The sequence below is a fragment of the Macrotis lagotis genome, chromosome 5 (genome assembly GCF_037893015.1).
Source record: "Macrotis lagotis isolate mMagLag1 chromosome 5, bilby.v1.9.chrom.fasta, whole genome shotgun sequence".
Taxonomy (NCBI): domain Eukaryota; kingdom Metazoa; phylum Chordata; class Mammalia; order Peramelemorphia; family Peramelidae; genus Macrotis; species Macrotis lagotis.
In genome coordinates, this window is record NC_133662.1 from 23,681,577 (window position 1) to 23,703,522 (window position 21,946).

At 36.0% G+C, this 21,946-nt stretch overlaps 1 protein-coding gene across 7 annotated transcripts in view; it reads right to left on the reverse strand.

Annotated features, from left to right (window-relative positions):
• Positions 1-341: 341 nt before the first annotated feature.
• SUPT3H (SPT3 homolog, SAGA and STAGA complex component) overlaps positions 342-21,946 on the reverse strand; it is a 682,254-nt gene continuing 660,649 nt past the window's right edge. For all 7 annotated transcript variants that reach the window (XM_074237078.1, XM_074237076.1, XM_074237080.1 and 4 more), the window contains one exon: positions 342-1,539. In XM_074237078.1, the coding sequence (XP_074093179.1) occupies positions 1,498-1,539 (42 nt within the window). In that variant the 3' untranslated portion in view covers positions 342-1,497. The remainder of the gene's footprint in view (positions 1,540-21,946) is intronic.

Genomic DNA, 21,946 nt, shown 5'->3' on the forward strand with positions numbered 1-21,946 from the left:
ACCAACAAAAACATGGAACTGTCATATTTCTGAGAGAAATGTGTGTTGAGTCTTCATTCTCTGGATTTTCAAGTAGATCAGGTAAAACAAAATAAAAAAATCCCAAACATATTTTCTGCCTCATTCATGCTTTCAAATGTAAAATGGGGGTGGAAGAGGAGTGAGAGTGATACATCTAGAAAAGGAATTTTAATGTGAAAAAAACAGCCCTGAAAATTTTATTCCCTCTATAAGCCTGGCAGATTGAAACCAAATACAGTAAATTCTGTCCTTTAAAAAGTTGGGATGTTTACTGCAAGCTTATAATTTTCTATGATTAGGGATGCCAAGAAAAATAAGAATGATGATAAAAAGAAAAGTTTAATCATATATTTCAACAAGCACAGATGGAACATCAAAACTGTTTGGAAATCTTACTGTATTATATATCCTAATTTTTAGTTCCTGATATTCATATTTTATCCAGAAGAAGCAACAGTTAATAGGTAAGAGAGTGAATTATGAAGAATAATATGGAATGATTTCATTTGCAATTATTGTAGAACAATCCAAGTATTTAGTCACAAGGAGGTGATGACAAATGATTTTATTTCTCACTTTTATTCATTTTTCACATAAAGGTTTCTTGGGAGTGTACAGAAACAATGTTAAACATAGAACTGTGAAAAAAATACATAATTGAAGACAAAATTTCCTCTTATCCAAGTTCTCTGAGTATCTATCAATAACAATTTTAATAAAAAAGAATTACAAGTCTTACAAACTGCAATGGAAGCAATGTTATTTTTTTCAGAATATAACAGTATTTTCTTTTTCAGGAAGGATATAAAAGAAAGGTAAAATATAGAGCTTCTGTAGGAAACAGATAAATGGATAAAGTCAAGCTCTCTGGATAGGCCTTTCAAGGCCTGTATCACATACTTCTCTCAATAGCTTTTCTTCTCTAATATCCCCCTGGCCTTGATGAGTCTTAAAATGGTAACATTTTTCAATTTTTTGATTTGAGAAGAGAATGAGAATAAATGTTACAGAAGAGAAAAATAGATGGAGATGTCATAAATATTATTCTCTTACTTTTTTTTTAAATCCCAAAGTTGGATTGCAAAATGTATTATTGAAACTATGTAGACTCAAAACACCCCCCCAAAACACACACACACACACATACTCTTTTTTAGATAGAAGAGCCCACAGCAGTAAATCCATTGCAAATTTCAAAACTCTGTGATTTGCATTCTTGTCCACCTACACACTATCCCAAACATCCTTTCACTAATTAGCTAAGTGTTCCATCTGGTAAACAAGAGTAATGATTGAGGGGGTTGGAAAAGAGTTGGAGTTAGCCTGTTGATAGTCACAACAAACCAGCAAACTCCTGGGCAGATGGAGAACTCAACTTGTATTTCTGCCCTGTCTCTTCTCCACCAACAGCGCAAAATAAAATCACCTTCATAGAATGTTGCCTTTCCTTCTGCTGTAGTCATATCCACATCCACATTAGCAGGCCAGGAAAGTCATTCCATTTCTGCGGTAGGCACTCTGTCCAAAGAGAAAGAAAAGCTGCAATGAATTATCACATCAGCTGCAACAAGGAAAAAGAGACCAAGAAGAGAGCAGAACCTCCTTCCTGTGTGGAGGCCATGCTGGCTGCAGTCTAAGAGTGGGCTTAATCTGAACATTTCTAGTAGAGAAGCCATAAGCAATTGCTTTGTCTATTTAAAAAAAAATCAGTGTGGTTAACAAGTGGTTAGTGTTTCTATTTCAGGCAAGCAACAGATATGCAAAAATATGACATCCCGCTTTGTTAATTGACTGGGCCTGGCTCTGTGGAAGAGATGCTGAGCTGAATCTGTTGGTCCTTTATAGGCATGTGTTCCCTATTCACCATGCATAAGAATCACTTCTAGCTCAAATCTCTTAATAGTCTATAAATCACTGACTCATTAGAGTCTTCCCAAGGCTAATTTATAGACCCAGTCCTAAGCTATGTAAACAGACACTAATCGAGTCCTCTAGTTTCCTCTCTTCCCACCCTCTGCCTCATCCCAAATAAAGTGGGCTCAGAGGAGCTCTGAGCAGCAGGAGAAACTTTGATCTTTCATGAGATGATGGATTGTATATAGAGGGTAGGATTCAATCTTTTCATTAGAGTAAATGGAAACAATAGGAAGTAAATACAAGCTAATGCAGTGACATAAAAATTCAAATTTAAAAACATAAGAGCATTTTTAAAAAAATTCTGGACTACAATAAAATATCATTTTTCCTTTCATTGATGAGATAGAGAAACAGAGGCACACTGTTCAGGTAACTGGTCTGAAATCACAGATTGAGTCCTGGAGTGAGACAGAATAAAAGCCCAGATCTTTAGAATTAAAATCCTACTGCAAACCATGATACAAAACAACTTATAATTTATATACTTAAAATTAAGGTCTTAAAGTAAGACCTTTGCTGTGAAATTTTTTGCCTATGTTGCACTTTCGAGGGAGAAGATGCAGATGATGAAAAATGAGCATTCATGAGAAAAAAAAACAAATTAAAAACTAGTTAATGTCCTGAAGGCAGAAGATATTCAGCTGAACTATTCCATCCTCTACAGACAGACTCCACTTACAATCCCACAGGAAGAATTTATGTTCAGAAAGATAACTGAGGTACAGTTAGATCTTTATTAAAAAATGACTGAATCCTGTGAAGTATACTATGATTACTAAGGCAAAGATATTAGATTCCTGGAATGTTACAGATTCAATATCCTCGAATATTCAGTAAGGTATCTGACAAAGCCTCTCAGAATATTTTGTTAGGCGAGATGGGGAGATGTGGACTGGATGCTGATACAGAATTTGTAGCTTGTTGAGTGACTACAGCCTAAGAATGCCGATTAGTGGATCAACAAAGAACATAGGATGGCTACTAAAAACCCCCTGTATTACCAGAAAGAGGGTCCTGAAAAACTTACCTCAGATAGACCACATTTATAGTTCTCAGATCTGGGCACCAAATTTTAAAAGGGACATGACACTGACTGAAGTTTATCAAAGAATAATGAGATAAAAATAAAATCATCACATCATATCAGGATTGTTTAAAAGAACTGGGGAAGGGGCGGTTAGGTGGCGCAGTGGATAGAGCACTGGCCTTGGAGTCAGGAGCACCTGAGTTCAAATCCGGCCTCAGACACTTAATAATTACCTAGCCATGTGGCCTTGGGGAAGCCACTTAACCCCATTGCCTTGAAAAAACTAAAACAAACAAACAAAAAAAAACCCCCGAAAAAAAAAGAACTGGGGAAGCTAGCCTCAAGTAGAAAGTTTAAGGGAGACCCAATAACAATGTTCAGATATCTTAAGGGTTTTCCCGTGAAAGAGAAATCAGACAATCAGACTTTATACAGTTCCAGGGGAACAGAATTATGGACAGAAGGAGGGAAGTTAAATGGTGACATATTTCCGTTCATCTCTAAAAATCTCTATCTCAGCTCTATCTCTAAAAATGATAATTGTCCAAAATTGAAATGGATTGACTATTGAAAGAGTTCCTTGTCATTAGAAGTGTTTGAACTAAATGGGCTGGCAATGCCTTCTAATGTAGAGACTCCACGCCTGATACATTTTAGATGAACTGTCAATAAGTACAAACACAAAAAAATAATTTCTAGTTGGCCAGAATATTCAGTCAACCTCATTCCCTCCAAGAATCGTGATTAATTCTTACTTTGTGCTTGTTTGACTATGAGTAGTATATTGCATTCTTCTCCCATTGCCTGCTGATTCCTCATCTTTTGGTTGTCCTCATATGCAGTTCACTCCCAATGAATTAATTAATCAGGAAAGTGGAAGCCTAAATGTGTTTAAATTTTCACTCCTTTGAGCTCTCTTCTTGCCTTGCTCTACATTTCTCTGGTACCATACTTCATTTCTAGACTGGAATGAATTCTCTAACATGGACCAGTAGAATCAAACTTTCTCCTCAAGTCTGTGTACTGAAGAATAGTGTTAAATTAGTTTCTGAGAGAGCCACAAATAACTTTCAGAAATGGATAAAGTGTCTCCCCACAACCACAAGCAAGGGAGCCTCAGGCCTTGAAGTTGCCCCTTCCACTATGGCCGCCAAATATCATGCCAGAATAATACTTTTAGCTCCCTGACCTTGATATTTTTAAATTTTACAACCACAGTGACAACCTTTAACATAAACATAATATTTAAAATGCCTGTACAGTTTACACCGAGATAAATGAACCTGAGTGTAAAGTTGGATTCCTATGAAAGGTAAATGGCTGAATTCTACCCTGTTCAGGAAAGGGTTTTTGGCTCAAAGGCAGCTGTTGGCTTGGCTGGGTTCACCTAAGAAATAATCAAGTTTAAAAGTTTCCAAGCTGGCCATTAGCGAATGAGCTCCCCATGCCACTAGAAAGGTCGATTTCTGAATATCCCTTCCAAGAGTTTTCTACTGTAGTTCATGTTCCTATAGCTTCATGCCAGGTGACAGGTCCATGGATTGGAATTCTCATGTATCATTTTCATACATCATCATGGCACTTTTGAGATGAGTCAAATTACCTGATATTGTTCTTATGTTCTACAACAATAAGAGAAAAAGAAAAATGGAAATGTGGTTTCACAAAATTATCTTCCAGTGTGTTGCTCAATGAGAAGTGGTAGGAAAAGAATGTGATGGGGTATCCTGAAACAAAGGTTCTAGTCCTAGTCCTATCAATAATTCTCCATTTGGATTTGAGTAAGTTATTTCTCTTCTTGACTTTAGTTTCTTCCTATGCAAAATGAAATAGTAAAGTGTGGCAGATGGAGCTCTGGACCTGGAAGTCATGGAGACCTTGGATTTCCACAATTCCTGGTTGTCTGACTGGCAGGTTCCTTAAAGTTCCCATGCCTGAGTAAGCTCATATGTGAAATGTGAGTATCTGTTCTCCCAAGGATTAAAATGGAAAAAAATGCTTTGTAAAAAATCTCAAGTATTTATATTATTATTAATAACTCCTTTTGCTCTATGAATCCACTTTTCTCCTTTAGCATCAAATTAAAATGAAAAATGCTGGTGTAATCAAGTAGCTTCATTTGAATTTGACTCAGTCTTGGTCCTTTATTCTAGAACCTTGGCAAATAGTGACTATGGGTTTATATCCCCAATCTCAGTACATTTTTATTCTGGTGTGTTAGGGCTTTTAGAGATCTGAAATGGAAAACCTGATAAAGCAAGATATATACACCATCTACAAGAAGACTTAATATGGATTGTTGCTTTGCCTGAATAGGGGAAGGATGAGCATTTCTCAATCTTTGGAGTATTTCCCAGAGTGAGAAAATATAAATGAATTATTCAAGATGAAGATGATAATCTTTTTGCCATTTGTGAATTTCTATACCATAGAAATAGGATTTTTTAGAATTGAATACCTTAGAATTAGGAAGACCTTGCTTCTGTGTGATGCTGGACAAGAAGCTTAAAATGTCTGTGCCTCAGTTTTTTCATTACCAAAATGAGGAATTATAAATATATGGTAAGATAGCATATATATACATGTCTGGAGCATTTAACCTCATTGTGCTAAGAAAACAATCAGAGATCATAACAGAAAGCAAACTTCTTGAGGGAAGGGGTTGTTTACTTCTATCTCCCACCCCTCATACACTGACTGCTTGATGAATGCTGGATGAATGGATAAGCAAATATGCTTTTGGGGGAATGGAGTTTCATAGTTCCCTATACAGATGAAATGATAGGTTCAGATTGTATCATCCTTTTCCCTGCTCAGTGAGATTTTTTCCCTGTAGCCTTGTAAGTTTCCATGAAACTCAAGTCACTTTTCTTTCCCTTTTTTTCATAATAAATTAATGTTTGTTAAATGGGAAAAACAAAACCAACAGAGACCCTCCCCCTCCTTCACTGTTTAATACTTAACACAAGGAAACATTTGGTCCAAACAACCAACCAACTTGCTTATTTATATTCACTGGTTTGGTTTCTTAAATTTTAATTCTACCAACAGCTTTATTAATGATGGGTGGCAAAGTTATGCCCTATTACTAGTATATATCCAATGGTAATTCTGGTGAAAAAAAAAAAACCCAGCTCAGATACATGATAAGCATCTTTAAAAATTGGCAAAGCAAAATAGTCATGAGGCAGGAAAGAGGAGAAATCAATTTTAGCTTTTAAGAGTTTCCACTCAGATATCTATATAGTTCCTAATTTTTACCTAAACTAATGAAGGTATCTTCCACTGTCTAGTGGTGAAACATTACTTTGTATAACTACATTTGCACTACTCCTGATAGACAGGCACATATGCTGTTGATTGGAAATATTTTAGCTTCACCAATATACTCATGTACTATCATTATTTAGTATGCTGTTACTGATTTTTAGTAATTTCGGACTCTTGATTACTCCATTTGGAGTTTCCTTGGCAAAGGTACTGGAGTACTTTGCCATTTTATTTTCCAGTTCATTTTACAAATTTGAAAACTGAGGCAAACAAGATTAAGTGACTTGCCCAGGGTCCCTCAGTTTTGAAAAGTGTCAAATTGAATTTGAAAACAGGAAGATGAGACTTCCTGACTCCAGGCTTAGCACTTTATTCACTGCTCCACTTAGTTGTCCTCTATTTAGTATATACTTAGGGAATAAAGTTAAGTTAAGTTAAGTTAAAGGAAATATTGTTTTCAGAATAAGGAACTCTATTACAAAGTATGTCTCTGAGTATGTTAACACCAGATTCAGGTAAAAATTATATTTGTGCAAAGGCTTTCCTACATTATGACAGAAAACAAAAGATCATAGATTAAACATTGCAAGAGATATTCAAAGTCCAAACTCTTCATTTCTACTGAAGAAACAGAAGCTGAAGCAACTAGTTGGATGTAAAGTATGGAGCAGATAACATATCTGGGATTTGAATCCAATTCCTGGGTTTATATCACTAGAGTCTTGTTCACTGCACCAATGCTTATATTTATAATTTATTCTTGACCTGTGACTCATGGGGCTCATTCTTTTTGTACTCTTTCTTCTCTTGTGTTCTTTTATAATAATTTTGAAAGGTTATGAAGATGCATAATAGATACTCTTAAGTTTCCTAGAAAACAATAACTATTTCAAGTACTAAACAAAAAGGGAATAGAAGAATAAGATGGGATGGAAAGAAATGAAGATGAAAACCTAAAGATTGTACTTTTACCCAGATAACATTATTTACATGAAACATTTATTTGTTATGGACCATCTATTTAATATTTTTCTTTTGCCTACAGATGACGGGAAGCAGAGTTACTAATTAGGAAAGGCAATGTGACCATAGAGTAATATTATTACGTAATACAGTGAAATAAGGATTTATGGATGATTTGTATGCGTTCTAATGCATATTAGAATGTTTGTCGTTGGTTCTTTGAGGCAATTGATCCTTGGAAGTGTAGGACCTCATTACAGAAAAGGGGCCAATAACAATGTATTAAACTACTTATAAAAATGGGGTCAGTCGGGTCATTGTTTTATGAGGTTCCTTAAGGAAATTGGAAAAAGGCCCATTGGATAGGAAGAACACTCCCTGATGACCTTTAAAAGTCACTTCAGTGGAAGCCTGATAAGGGGAAGAATTTGGCCTCTGAAGTGACCTGTAGATGGCATGGAACTAGAGACTTCCAGAAGCAGTTTGGGGCAGAAGGGGCACTTTATCTATTTAGATATTATTATTATTATTATTATTATTATATTTATATATTTATTGGTTTTTGCAAGGCAATGGGGTTAAATGAATTACCCAAGGTCACACAGCTAGGTAATTATTAAGTGTCTGAGGCCAGATTGTAACTCAGGTCCTCCTGACTCCAGGGCCAGTGCTCTATCCACTGTACCACTTAGCTGCCTTAGATGCCAGGACTTGAGGGTGACAGTGTCCAAAATGATCAAGAAGGGAGGAGCTGCCAATCTCAATGAGTGGGCAGAACTTATATACTAGTGGATATAATATTCACTGAGGAAATTCTCGGCCAAGACCATTACGTCTAAGAATCTATCCAGAGGAGTGATCCCCAAAAGAGTAACAAAACATTAAATACTTTTTAAATAAAAATTACAGCTATTAAAGAGAGCTAATAATTCTCACAAGAAATACCAACAGCAGATGCATGAATTCCTAAAATTAGGTCAGAATAATTAGAGTACTGAGATGGAACAGTGGATTGGACTCTGAGGTCCTCAGAGCCTATCTCATGGGACAATAATGGTGTTTCCATAGTATATAGAATATAGAATAAGGAAGGAATCAGTGGATTTAGAGTCAGAATTTTAATTTGAATCCTGATTTGAATTTGGAGTTTGAATTTTGAATCCTTGGTTCTGCTACATCCTACTTGTGTAATTTTGGGTAAGTCATTTAATCTCTCTCAGCCTCAGTTTCCTCATTTGTTAAATGACTGAGTTGGTCTAAATTATATTTGAAATCTTCTCTAGCTCAAAATCTATGAACTATGATTAGAATAGTAGTTTAATCTCTTAAACGATTCTGTAATGGAATGTGTTTTTAATCTTCATTTTCCCATTATTTCACTATATCTTTTGGAAAAACCTTTTATTTCTTCATACTGTTGCAATTTCCAGATAAATGAGCATAATGTTCAAAGATGCTGATAACCCTGGCAGAAGGATTCTCTGAAAGATACAGTTAGTAAAGTGCATATAGCCTTTAAGACCTGAAAGGGGTTAAAGATGTACCATGTGTTTTTGCTTGAAATCTTAGGGAAAACTGTGCTCAGAATCTGATTCAGGGCTGAGAAAATAATGTGGCTGTGCATGGGTGTATTTAGAATTTCCCAATTTGGGTTAAATCCAGTGGTAAGAGAACAATAAAAAGCTTTGGAGTACCTTTGCTCAGTCCTTCCCTTTAGACACCACCATATGTAAGAGGGGTCAACTTCCCAATTATATGAAGGACTGATGATTTGCATCTGGGATCATTTGGAGGCCACCAGAGCTGGTCTAGTTGCTGCTGGCTGCATCATTCTTTGGGGCATGCATGAGAAAACTTTTTAGAAGAATGAGGTAGGGGACTGGGGGAAAAGTATTTGTCAGGTTCAAAACACTAGACTTGAGCTGGAAGTAAAGGCCAGGTCTCGTGAAAGCCTATGTTTATCCTAAAAAAGTGAAAGAATACATTTAAAGGAATTTGTGTTCCAAGAGATATATTATAGGTAGATGGACTGAGGAACTGGGAAAGCCAAAGAATTTCATTTGTAAAAGACATTTATTACTCAACTATACTTGACTTACTAGGTTCCTTCTTGAACAAAAAAAATAACAGTAAAAAATAAATTATGAGCATATTTAAATAGGAACTGCAGATGGGGATTTTAGCTATGGCATAATATATTCTCTGGGCAGACAGGTGGTGCAATGGATAGAATTCCAGGTTTAGTATCAGGAAGACTCATATTCCTGAGTTCAAATCTAGCCTTAGATACTTAATTGCTATGGGATCCTGGGCTAGTCACTTAACTGTTGGCTCAGTTTTCTCATTTGGAAAATAAACTAGAGAAGGAAATGGCAAATTATTCCAGTATCCTTGCCAAAAAAGTCCCAAATAGGATGACAAAGTGTAGGACAGGACTGAACAACAACACATGCTCTGCTCCCCTCCCCCTTCCTGGTTTATTATACTCAACCTATGGCAATAAAAGTGAAGAATACAGGATTTAAAGTTGGAAAGGATCCAAGATCATCTGGTCTAACCCCACTTCCCCATCATTTTTCAAATGAGGAAACTAAGGCTCAGAGAGGGGCAATGTCTTGTCTAAGATCATTTAGGCTAAGTGGCAGAGATAGTCCTCTGACTTTTAAGTCCACTGTCTTTCCATTATAACACTACTTTTAACTGACCATACCTCCTTCAGTTCGCCTCCAATAGTGAGGAGAGTTGCTTTGCTTTGCCTGTGCTATGAAAAACATCTTGCTTTGTTTTAAAAATGTAAATTTCTATAGCATGGGGGCAACATATCAGAGTTAGACAATTGTTTTCTAAAAGCTAAAATATGACCTTCTGTCTTGCCCTAGTGAATGTGGGTGGGCAAGTGATTTAATTAGAGCCAAAGAAACTGAAATGGTAGCTTGAGCCTTCCCAATCAAAGAAAGAACTAGGCCTGAACTTCATTAGTAAAACATAAATACAAATAGGCATATCTTGTTTGTAACATTACCATGAGACTCTTCGTTTTTGATAATTTTGTTCTTACTCTGAATATCTGAAAGACTAAGCTGAACCACATGACTTGTAGCATGGTTACTCATAACCCTTTGTTTGTCGTTCTATATTTTTTATCTTTGTGTAACATTTCCAACATTTTACACACACACACACACACACACACACACACGTATATCCTGTGAAAATCATTGAGGATCAGTTGTCAGGTAGTATAAATCTGACATTTAAGAACACTGGAAAGAGCCTGGCCCTTTGAATAAGAGGCATTCTTGGATGTGACAATGATTGCCAGGATGAAAAAAGAAAAAGAAAAAAAGAATGTAGCATTAGCTTGCATTCCATTTCAAATAACCTGGTACCATTAAAACACAAGATTTTTAAATTTTAAATGTGCTCTCATCTACCTTCACTTCTTCCTACTTTACTAAAGAGCCAGAATTTTGAAATGTTGTCAGTCTTTGAGTTATTAAACAAGTCATTCTGGGCTGATTTGAGGCTTTGGGGAATAAAAATGTCAACTCTAAAATGTGGTCATTAAAAGATGACTTGTCTTGTTTCCCTAGCTTTCTCAGTTAAGCCACATATGCAAGGATGAAACAAATTATTTGGAGATAAAAATAAATAATTAACCTAAGGAGCTAAAGATGGGCTTTGTTTTAAAATTTCATTTTGGTTCACTTTCTACTGTGGATTGTGGAAGTGCTACATTTATGAAAACAGTTCTTAGCAGTTTGCTTTGTATATCTATATACATACATACATTTATCTATTATATACACATTTCATAATGTTCGTCTTTTGTCAATAATACCAAACTTTTCTTTAGCTTCCTTATGCTATAAACAATCAAAACACAGATGTATACAATTATTATAAGCTGTATGTGTGTGTGTGTGCATGAGTGTGTGCATGAGTGTGTGTGTGTGTGTGTGTGTGTGTGTGTGTGTGTGTGGGTATGTGTGTTATGGAATGCACTAACTGAACAAAGATTGGAAAATTCAAGTCCTGTCTACAATGGACTATATGATAGTTTTTTTAAAAAAAAATATTAATCTACATGAAATGATACTTGAACAATTTTGCAAATGTCCATATGTGTCTACTATGTAAACTTTGGTTGAGACATAATACATCCTGAGGAGAACTGGGTTTGGACCAAACACTCACTGCCTATGTAGTCTGACCACAAGCAGTTACTGCTAGAGGGAAATAAATTAGCAACCTGGTAAGCCACGGGTGAGCAACACTGTAGCAGAATGCTTACAATGAGATCAGCTCTGGATTTCCACTGGGATCAATTCTGGGCTTCCACTCACTGTTTATCTGCCAATGGTGTAAACTTTTGCATCAATCAAGCTAAACTGCTTTGTGTGCCAGAGAGACAGTATCCAAGTCTTCTAAAACAACATTGTCAAATTGTTTTGTTGAGTCCAAAATTTTAAAATTCAAGTACCCAGTTGCTAAAAATGATGCCGTTTTGATAAATAGCTACACTTTATGGAAGAGCTAACAAAATAAACTTCTCTGGTATTCTGGCTCTGGGACAATATTATTCAGTTCTGTTTTCAAGGTACTCAGGCCTTGGACAGCAAAGATAAGAGGCAAGGAAGGAAAACAAACAATAGAATCGCTAAAGTCTGTCTCATTAAAAATCAAACCATGGAATATAAGAAAATGGGCAGCAATCAGTGCTGGGAGAGAAGTAATTAAAGTTTTGCAAACTCCATTTGTGATAATGACTAAGAAAAAAAATAAAAAACAACCCCAATAGTAATGATAACTGAGATGGGCAGAAGTAACACCATGGGTGTACAAGGCTGTTGTTAGTCTATGATAGCTACATTTGTGGCAGCTAATTTTGTTGCAGGAGGTATCCAGATTAACTATAGTATAGCTCATATTATTTCACATTTTACTGTCTCCCAGTGTCAGAGACTGCTCTTCTTTCAGTAAATGGGAATCATTTGAGCAGAAAAATCTTAATTATCTATTATAAAAAATGGAAAGCATGGCTAACTCAAATATAGATAATCCCCAAACCTTCATTTAAAAAGTAGATTTCAACTTTTTAAAAACCACAGTACCTACCTTGAAAAGTCAGAAATGTAGTTGCCATAGGTTCACTACACCTTGTCTTAGTCTTTTGGGTACAAGTGCCACCAAACCCTAAATGGCCCACAGGGTAAGAGACCTCAAAGGGGAAGGTAGTTGTGAAGAAGCAGTAAGAACCTGAAGAACCCTCACTTGGATAAATCCCTGGGCAATCAAGAGTGGACTGAACTATCGAATCACCCCGAGTAAGAATGAAGTAAGAGTGAATGTTTTATGCAATGGAATTAACTCTATGTACTTGAACTGAGAAACAAACTCAGTATTTTTCTAAAATGAACAGTTCTGTCTAGAAGCTTTTTAAAAAATATGGTCCAGTTTGTAAGGGTGGAAGGTCACCTGCTGTGTATGGTCAAGAAGAGATGTGGGTCAAAATTCCTGGAGATAACCAGGCATTTTCACTATTTTTTTGGATGGGGAAAGGGGAAAGTCTGGGTCTGTGACAGCATCAGTTTGTTGAGCTTTCTCAACTGCTGCTTGGAGCTCTGAGAAGTTAAGAGATTTACCCAGGATCATATAGCCCCTCTATGTCAGAAGAGAGATAGAACCTGGTCTTATTGATTTCAAGGCCAGCACTCTATCTATTTTGTCTGTGACTCTGAATACAAATTCACAATAAACAAACACCTGCACAATGAATCAAAGTGTTTTGAACATCTGTGAATCAACCATCTGTGACTTCATTGTGTGTTTGTGTGTGGGGGGGGTGTACTCTCTCCAAGGAGCTGAGAGCTTCAAGGTCATCTGGTTTAGTGTCATTATTGTAGAGATGAGGAGACCCCCCCAAAAGGGAAGTGACTTGCCCAAAGTCACTTAGGTAGTACTAGGTCGGGCCAGGTTTTAACTCAGATCCTTCGATTCCAAATTCAGCATTCTTTTTACTGCACAAATCCTCTGAGATTTCACTGTCATTTCAGAGAAAAAAAGTGCTGTGAAACTTCTAATCAACATAAATTGATTAGCAGAGCCATTGGAGGGTTTCTTGTAGAAACTGCTAAAAATCATTTGAAACATCTTAACAGAAAATTCAAGACCTTGTCAAAAGCAAGGGAAAAGTGTATTGTCAAAAGGTATCTCTTCTGTCAATAAACCAAATGTTCAATGGTTACAAAGTGCTATATAAGGACCACTTCATTCTTGGAAGTGAAAAAGATACAGATGATAGACTTTGTGAATTAATATTTGACAGACTATATTTTGTTCTTATTCACAGAGGTTTAATTATGGAATTTCCATCCTCTACGATATGTGATTTCATGTGGCTGGTGCTTCTCTTGATGCAGATCACAACCCAATTAGGTGGTTGCATCCACTTTTGCGTCTGGAGGTCAACCTTCTGGGCATAGGTCTCTCTACATTTGGTTAGGCAGGTCCTCAGGCAGCAGATAAACAGAATAGTACTCTTTTGTTTCCGAATAATTGAATTTAAACTGAACCATTGCATAAAAATTGTCCAATTCATTAAAAAAAAAGAGATAATGATAGAAATCTCTATTATTATTTATGTGAAATTTTAGGAAGTGCTTCTGAAAATAATCCTACAAAGTACCTCAGTAAAATCATAGTGACTGGAAATGAATATGTTCATCAAACTCTTATTCTCCATTTTTTTCTAGGTTCCCCTCTGTTGTTCACCATATCGAGGCTCTCCAACATTAGCTCTAAGAGGGCAGCTGTAAGTAAAGGACTATAAGGACCTTAGGTGAAATTTCCTGAAAGTTCCCCTTTTCGTCTATGAAGATTAATGACTCATACATTTAAATACCTGTATATCAAGCAAGGGTGATATGGCCTGACTATACTTACAGTCAGGAAAATCTGGCTTCTAGTTTTCGACGTATAGGCTGTGTGACCCTGAGTAATTCATTGATCTCCAAGTGCTCCGGGCAACTCTGTCAGGCTCTAAGTTGTAGAGTACGTACTGATTTGTACTACTGGGGGGGATTTCATTAAGAGCTCCCTGTACCAATGAAATCAAAGTTCCAGTTCAAAAACTATTTCCAACAAAACTTTAAGAAAGGGTTGCTAAAATACTTGGTAGTTACAAAGGAGTCCTACCAAAGGAAGTACAGGAGGTAGAGTTGGAAGGGCTGATCTCATTTTACATATGCAAGAGCTGAGGTCCAGAGATTTGAAACAGCAAATATGAAGTTATGCAGCTAAAATTTTTGCATTCCCTTTCCTAATAACCAGTTCTCTTTTTCTCTACCCATTCCCTATCTTGCATGGGTGGGTTAGGTGGTATTGAGATTTACTGAAAAGGAGAACAAGTGCCAAACCAGGGGTAGATGCTTTTTCTGTACTGTATTGTGAACTGAAGGATACAAAAAGTCAATATATTTAGTAATGCCTCAAGAAATTCATTGTAAGGGTTACTGAAATATTCTTGGAAAAGTAGAATATATCATCTTGCATTCCTATAAATCAATTTTTGCCAAAGCTCTTGCTGAGCTCACTGATCTCTCTAATGGTCAGACCTCCATAGTGCTTTCATGATACTGTGTCACACAGGTCATCCCACTACAAAGCTATGTGAACTAGTTTGGAACTAACTTGTCATGTGTTTGGATTGGCACAACCATCTTGCTCTCTTTTCCTTTTCCTCCAGATAAGAAAAATGAACCTCAGAGGTCATGCTATTTAGCCAAGGATAAAGGGCAAGTCAAGGACTGATGGTGCTGGGGTTGAGGTTATAGGATTTTGTTACTATTTACTGCTTTAAAAAAGCCAAATTAATAGTAGCTGCTTGCTATTAGAGTTTTGTCATTGCTGACTATAACATGAAAGTAGCCTATTATTTCAAGAATAAAAGAGGTCATTATTTCAAATAATCTGCTTTAGAGGAAGCTCAAGCTGCCCTGGTGAGCTAGAGGTTGGTAGATGTTAGGAGTTCTGAGACCTTTAAAGTCAATTGGGTGTCCACACTATGTCTGGCCTCTGAAGGAGGTCCTTCTCTTGGCAGGCATCTTCAAAGAGCAACAGTAGGACTGAGTGGCCACTGAAATTCTCCCAAGAGAGAGAGATGGGGAGATGAAATCTCAAAAAATAAAACCAAACTGAAAAAAAAGGCAACATGGCATTGTGGGCAGAAAGTTGGACAAATTTCATCTGTCTTTAGTTTACTTGTTTGGAAAAATGGAAGTAATATTATCTGTAGTATCTACCTCAAAGGGCTAAGGTGAGGCTAAAATGAGTAAGGTGAATTGAAAATGTTGCTTCCACAGCTCTTCATTGATACTGTGATCATCCACAGGCCATCTCACTTCCAAGACATGTGAGCAAGTTTGAAAATAATGTAACAACTATGGTTAAATAAATTATTGTTAAAGCAGTTTGACTTTGGTAGAAGACAGTGCTAGATTTGGAATGAAGATGTATATTTAAATTATGGACAAGTCACTTATACTCTCTCAACCTCATTTTTCCTTATCCTATGAGATTCATATGATATGATTCATATAAAAGGTATTGAAAACCTTAAAGGATTGTTAATTACTGTCATTATTTTCCTTAAAATTAAACTTCAGAAAGTCTACAGTGAAATCAATACTTCTTTTGAGACAAGAAAAATGAATCCTTTTGAGGGATGCAGCATTTTTGAGAGAATACTGAAAAAAAAATGACTTCACAAAATTCTTCTCCATAACTCTTACCAGGAGATTCTTGAGGATTTTCTTCTTTAGGTATTTGATTGATGTAATACTCAAGCAATCACTTTGTGATGTATTTGCCCTCATATATATATATATATATATATATATATATATATATATATAAAATTTATGTAATGAATTATCTAAAGAGGGAAGTGGAGATGTAAAGGAGAGGAAAACAAATTTCTCCAGCTTTATGCAAACTTTTACAAATGGAGGGTTTTCTTAACAGTCTTCCTCCCTTACCCCCAAGTCCATTTCCTAGTGGAAGCACTAGGGTGGGGTTGGTCCCATTATTGCTCAGCACTCATGACTGCCTGGTTCTCTCTGTTTGTAAGCAACCTCTTTCTTGTTCACCTTAGCAGTGGGAGGTAAGAAGAGGCAAGGTAATGCATGAGTGGCTGCCAGTGGAGGAGATGGGAAGAAAAAAAAACCCAAAAGGAATATACTATTTCAATCAAAGTCTGAAATTTGTAGAAGTGGTTTTGGTCTCAATATAGTAAAAATATTTATCCAAGAAACTCCTACTCGGGTGTGAACATCCTACTTCTAGTGGGATTTTGTTTGGCAAAGCACTGTGAAAGAGTGGAAGCTAATACAGAACACGTCTATAAACAAATTTATTTATTCAGTACAGATTGACACATTCACTAGAGTATTTCAGTGATTACACGTGTAAAACTATTTCCTTCAGTGGTTTCCTTTTGTGATTTTGCTAATTTATTCAATCTAGACCATTTTCATGCATTGACTGTTATTAGTCATTTAGCCACCCAGGTTGAAATGAGCACATGAAAAATATAGGCCCTTACTTTCATTTTTTGGTGTAAACATATAGTATCACCACATATTCATATTCTTCCTATAAAAACTAAGACAGTAAAATCTTAAAAATTAGGTTCAGAGAACTAACCTTCCACAGTTGATTAAGAAGCAAGATTTCAGGGGGTTAGTGATAGTTATATACAACATAGTTTCAGCTCAGTTAATAAATACTATATAAAATAGTGGTTTGAGGAATTTAACTTTTAACAAAATTATTTTCCTTTTATTCAATTATTAATTTATAACATGATTTAACTTTCAGAAATCTGAAATACACATAAAACATCAATCACCTAAAGTAAAGAATACTTGCAATGTAACTACTTTCTCAGGAAAGATCAAGGGCATTAAATCTATTAACATAAGTTATCATAAAGGGATTGTTTCAATGAATATCATGATTACATACTTTTATATTAGTATTAGTATTATTGTTGTATTCTGTTGTATCCTAACAACAGTTATTTTTATAGCATGATACTATGAAAGATTGAAATCTTCTGTTTGCATTGTATATAAAAAAATATAAGTAGGCAAATGGGTGAGGCATGCTGTTACAAAAAATATATAAATACAAATCTTGTTCTAACAGTTCAGTATAGTGTAATATTAGTTTTGGAATAAGGGGACTCAAGTTCAAATTCTACCTCTGACATTGCCTGTGTGACCCGGGGCCAATCACATGACACTCGGAGACCTCAGTTTCACCATCTGTCAGAGGAAGGGATTAAAATAGATATCCCTTGGCAAATTGCCTTCTGTTGGGGCGGGGAGGGAAATAATATTAGGGGACAAATTGTAAAACTCAAAATAAAATATTTATAATAAAAAAAAGGAATAGATAGTCTTGGAGCAGCTAGGTGGAGCAGTGGATAGAGCACCAGCCCTGGAATCAGTTCAAATTTAGTCTCAGACAGTTAATAATTACCTAGCTGTGTGACTCTTGGCAAGTCACTTAACCCTATTGCCTTGCAAAAACTAAAAAAAAAAAAAATAGTTTGAGATTCTAGCTACTCCAAGATCTATGATCCTTTGATGAAGAAGGGTAAAATAATATGTACATGAATAAACTGTAACAACACACCATGTGGTAAAAGTAGTAGAGGATGAACCTCAAGAAACACATCAGTGTTAGACTTGAAATGAACAGTAAAACAAACAGAGGGGAAGCTGGGTGGTGCAGTGCATAGAGCACCAGCCGTGGAGTCAGAAGTACCTGAATTTAAATCCAGTCTCAGACAATAATTACCTAGCTGTGTGGCCTTGGGCAAGGCACTTAACCCCATTGCCTTGCAAAAAAACCCTAAAAAAAAAACAAACAAAACAGACCAACCAAGTACCCTTTGTAAGCTCTAAGGTCCTCGATAACTAAGGATTAGGATGACAATAGTTTTTTAATAAAAAGCACCTTACTGTTAGTTGGCACTGTGAATAGGGCACTGGCTTTAGAGTCAGGAAGACATCCTCCTGGGTTCAAATCCAGCCTAAAACACTGTAATAACTTTCTAGGTAAGTCACTTAACCCTGTTTGCATTAGTTTCCTCACCTGTCAAATGAGAAGGAAATGGCCAACTAGTCCAGTCAAGAAAACTCTAAATGAGGTCTGAAGAGCTGACAGGACTCAATAGCAATAGCAACCACCATTACCCTACTGTTTGAAAGTTGCTTGACAAACACAAGACACAATTGTGGGACAAATGGGAATAAAATAATAACATGCAAATTTTTTTTCTTTTTAGATGTAATTTATCCTCAAGGAAAGATGACAGTTATTCTCTACATGGAAGTTAACTCACATAATTTGTATCTATTAGATGAGAAATAAACTTTCTTTTACCCTCTTTTAGTTTATCAATGGAGTTCCTAAATAGTTGAATTTTTCTACCATTCAAAAGGTTTGATTTCAGTGGTGTCTGTATCTCATAAGGGGCTAGAGATCCCCAATGCTGCATACCTATATAGCATTTTTAGCTGAGCCTTACAGAAAGTCATCTATCCACTTGCTAGCACTGAAAAAATAACAATTTCTTCATTTATTTTTGCTACCTTTATATCTTTTAGAAGAAAGGGAACAGTATGTTTGGGGGATTCACTCAGAATAATGAGCATCACAGCATAATTAGGAATGGAAGCAATTCCTTCACAGTGACCTCAAAGCCCAACATCCATCATAGGGGACCTGCCGCTGCTCCATTTTAAAAAGTCATATGAAATTATTAGTCATGAGACCTAATATAAACCTCTTCTCTTTCAAAAGGAGACACTGGGAATTTTAGTAACTGTTGAGAATACTGGGTTCTGAGTTTTTAATGTCTCTTCAAAAGTACCTAGGGTTTAAAATTCAATGTGCATTGCCACTTAAAATATATGTCTGCTTCTCCCATAAAAACAGGTAACTGGCTATAGATCATCTTTTCCCTCTGGTATCAGTTTAATAATAAACCTGTCAGGCTATGAAATCATGTGGTTGATCAGTACTGCAGCACCACTCTGCTATTATTTAAAAAGAAGGGAATGAATGGCGAGAGACAGATTACCTTGTTATAAATCATTCCAGGGCTTTTCATTATGTCATGGCCCTTATTTAAAAAAAATACATATACATAAAATACTTAGATGATATATGGAAATAAGAAAAATAATTTTTTAAGAATGCCAGTGATGTAAGAACAGTTGGATTGTATGTGTGTTGACACCAGGCTAGTGTGATGAGCATGTGGTGACAGACAGGCACATTCATCATGCTTCCTGTGGGATAAGAGTGGAAGGTTTATCACATTTCAATGTGGGAGCACAAGGTTGTTCCATTGGCTATGTGTGAATGCTAATATTTCATACATTAATCATGCTAGGAGCTAAATGACTTCACTTGCCATGTTGGAGGGACATCACGAAAGGCTAAGCAATGACAGCCTGGAGCTACAAGTCAAATGAAAAGGATGTTGTGGAAACGGAAATTCAAACAACTCTGAGGTTTCATCTCATACTCATATTAGTAAAGATAGCCAAATATGATAATAGTAAATGTTGGAGGGGCTGTGGGAAGACAAGGTCACTAATGACACTGTCAGTGAAACTGTAAATTACTCCAACTGTACTAAGAAAAAATTTGAAATTATATTAGAAAAATTAAACTACTTATTTTTTGACTTGCTGTTAGCACTCATTGCATGTATTACTCCTAGAAATCAATGACAGAAATAAAAGTCCTTATATACTAAAATATTCCTAGAAGCATCTTTTATGGAAGTAAAGAACTTGAAGCAATACATAGATCAGGGAATGGCTAAGTCACAGAGGGTATATAAATGGGTGTAACAGAGTAATTCTAAAGCCTCTACTGAGTATGAATATGAATAATTTTTGAGAAACCTGGGAATGTTTATATGAACTAAAGCAGAACAAAATAAGCAGAACCAGAAGGACGATTTACATGACTGAAAAGAAACAATTTTGAAGCAGTTCAGAGTTCTTCACAATTCAGAGACAAATCATAATTATTCAGAAGCAGCTGATAGCACAGGAGATAATATACAAGGCCTGCAGTCACACATCCTGTGTGACCCTAGACAACTCACTTTCCTCAACTATAAATTGGAAATAATCAAAGCGTCTACTTTCCAAGGTTGATGTAAGGACCAAATGAGCCATTTATAGAAAGTACTTGGCCCAAGTCTAGCAGAGAAGTGCTCTATAAGTGTGTGTTCCTTTCTCTTCACAAGACATCACAAACAAGTGCCAGGCTAAAGGTGCAAATGGAATTACACATTGTTGAACATAGGAAATGTGTTCATTAATCTTGCTTAACTGTGTTTCTTACACAAGGCTTATACAGAACAGAAAGAATGTCACCAGAAACATTTTTACAGGATGTTAATGATGGCATTTTGAAAATAATTCCAGAAAGACATTTGGATAATGTAGCTATTTCCCTTCAATGCCATAGGCTACCCTGGATTTGGAGCTGAGGAAATTGGGTTTGAGTCCCATTTCTGCTACTTATAGATTGTGTAACTTTGAGAAAATAACCTCACCTCTCTGAGTTTGTTTCCTTCCTCATCTATAAAACACGGATATTGAACTGGCATCATAAGATCATAGATATAAAACTGAAAGGGTCCACTGAGGCTCTCTAGTCCATTCTCTGTTACAGATGGAGAAACAGAGGCCTAAGGAAGCTAATTGATTTGTTCAAGGCCAGATAGATAGCAAGCATCAGAGACAGGATTTAAGCCTAGGTTCTTTGATCCAGTTAGTGTTCATTCCATTGTACCATATTACCTTCATAATAATCTTCAAGGTTCTTTCCATCTTTGTTTTGTATTCTAAGGTATAAAGATTATCACATACCTCAAAGAAATCTTAGAGATCATTTAGTCCAATTTCCTTAATTATGTAGAGGAGGAAATTGAGACCCCATGAGCTAAAGTAACCTGTGAGTCAATGGCAATACTGGGTTTGGAACAAAGGACTGCTGATTCTAAGACTACCCTTTAGTACAGTAGACTTCTAAGTGGCACTTGGCAAAATTTTTTTTAATTATATAAAATTTTTATTTAATTTTCCAACTATATACAATGGTAGTTCTTACCGATCTTTTTTTTTTTGCAAGGTTTTGTCTTTTACAATTTTTCTCCCTCCCTCTCTTCCCTTCCCCCCTCCCCCTTTCAGAAAGCAATCCAATATAGGCTCTATGTTTGTAAACATGCTAAAACATAGATTGAAACTGAATGTGTTGTGAGAGAAGAATTAGATTCAAAAGGAAGAAAGAAAAAATTAAAGATTACAAAATTATATAATATATAAGCCAACTTTTAAAAATTAAAGATCATTAAGCCTTAGTCTGGTGATGGAAAATACCTTCTCTGGTTAGTGATGATATTTTCCATCACCAGTCCCTTAAAATTATCTTCGATTATTGTACTACTGAAATAAACAAGTACATCATGGTTGATTACCACCCCATTTTGTTATTATTGTGTAAAATATTCTTCTGATTCTGCTCATTTCACTCAGCATCAATTCATGTAAGTCTTTCCAGGCTTTTCTGAAATACTGTCCCTCATGATTTTTTATAGAACAAAAGCGTTCCATCACATACTTATACAACTTGTTCAGCCATTCCCAACTG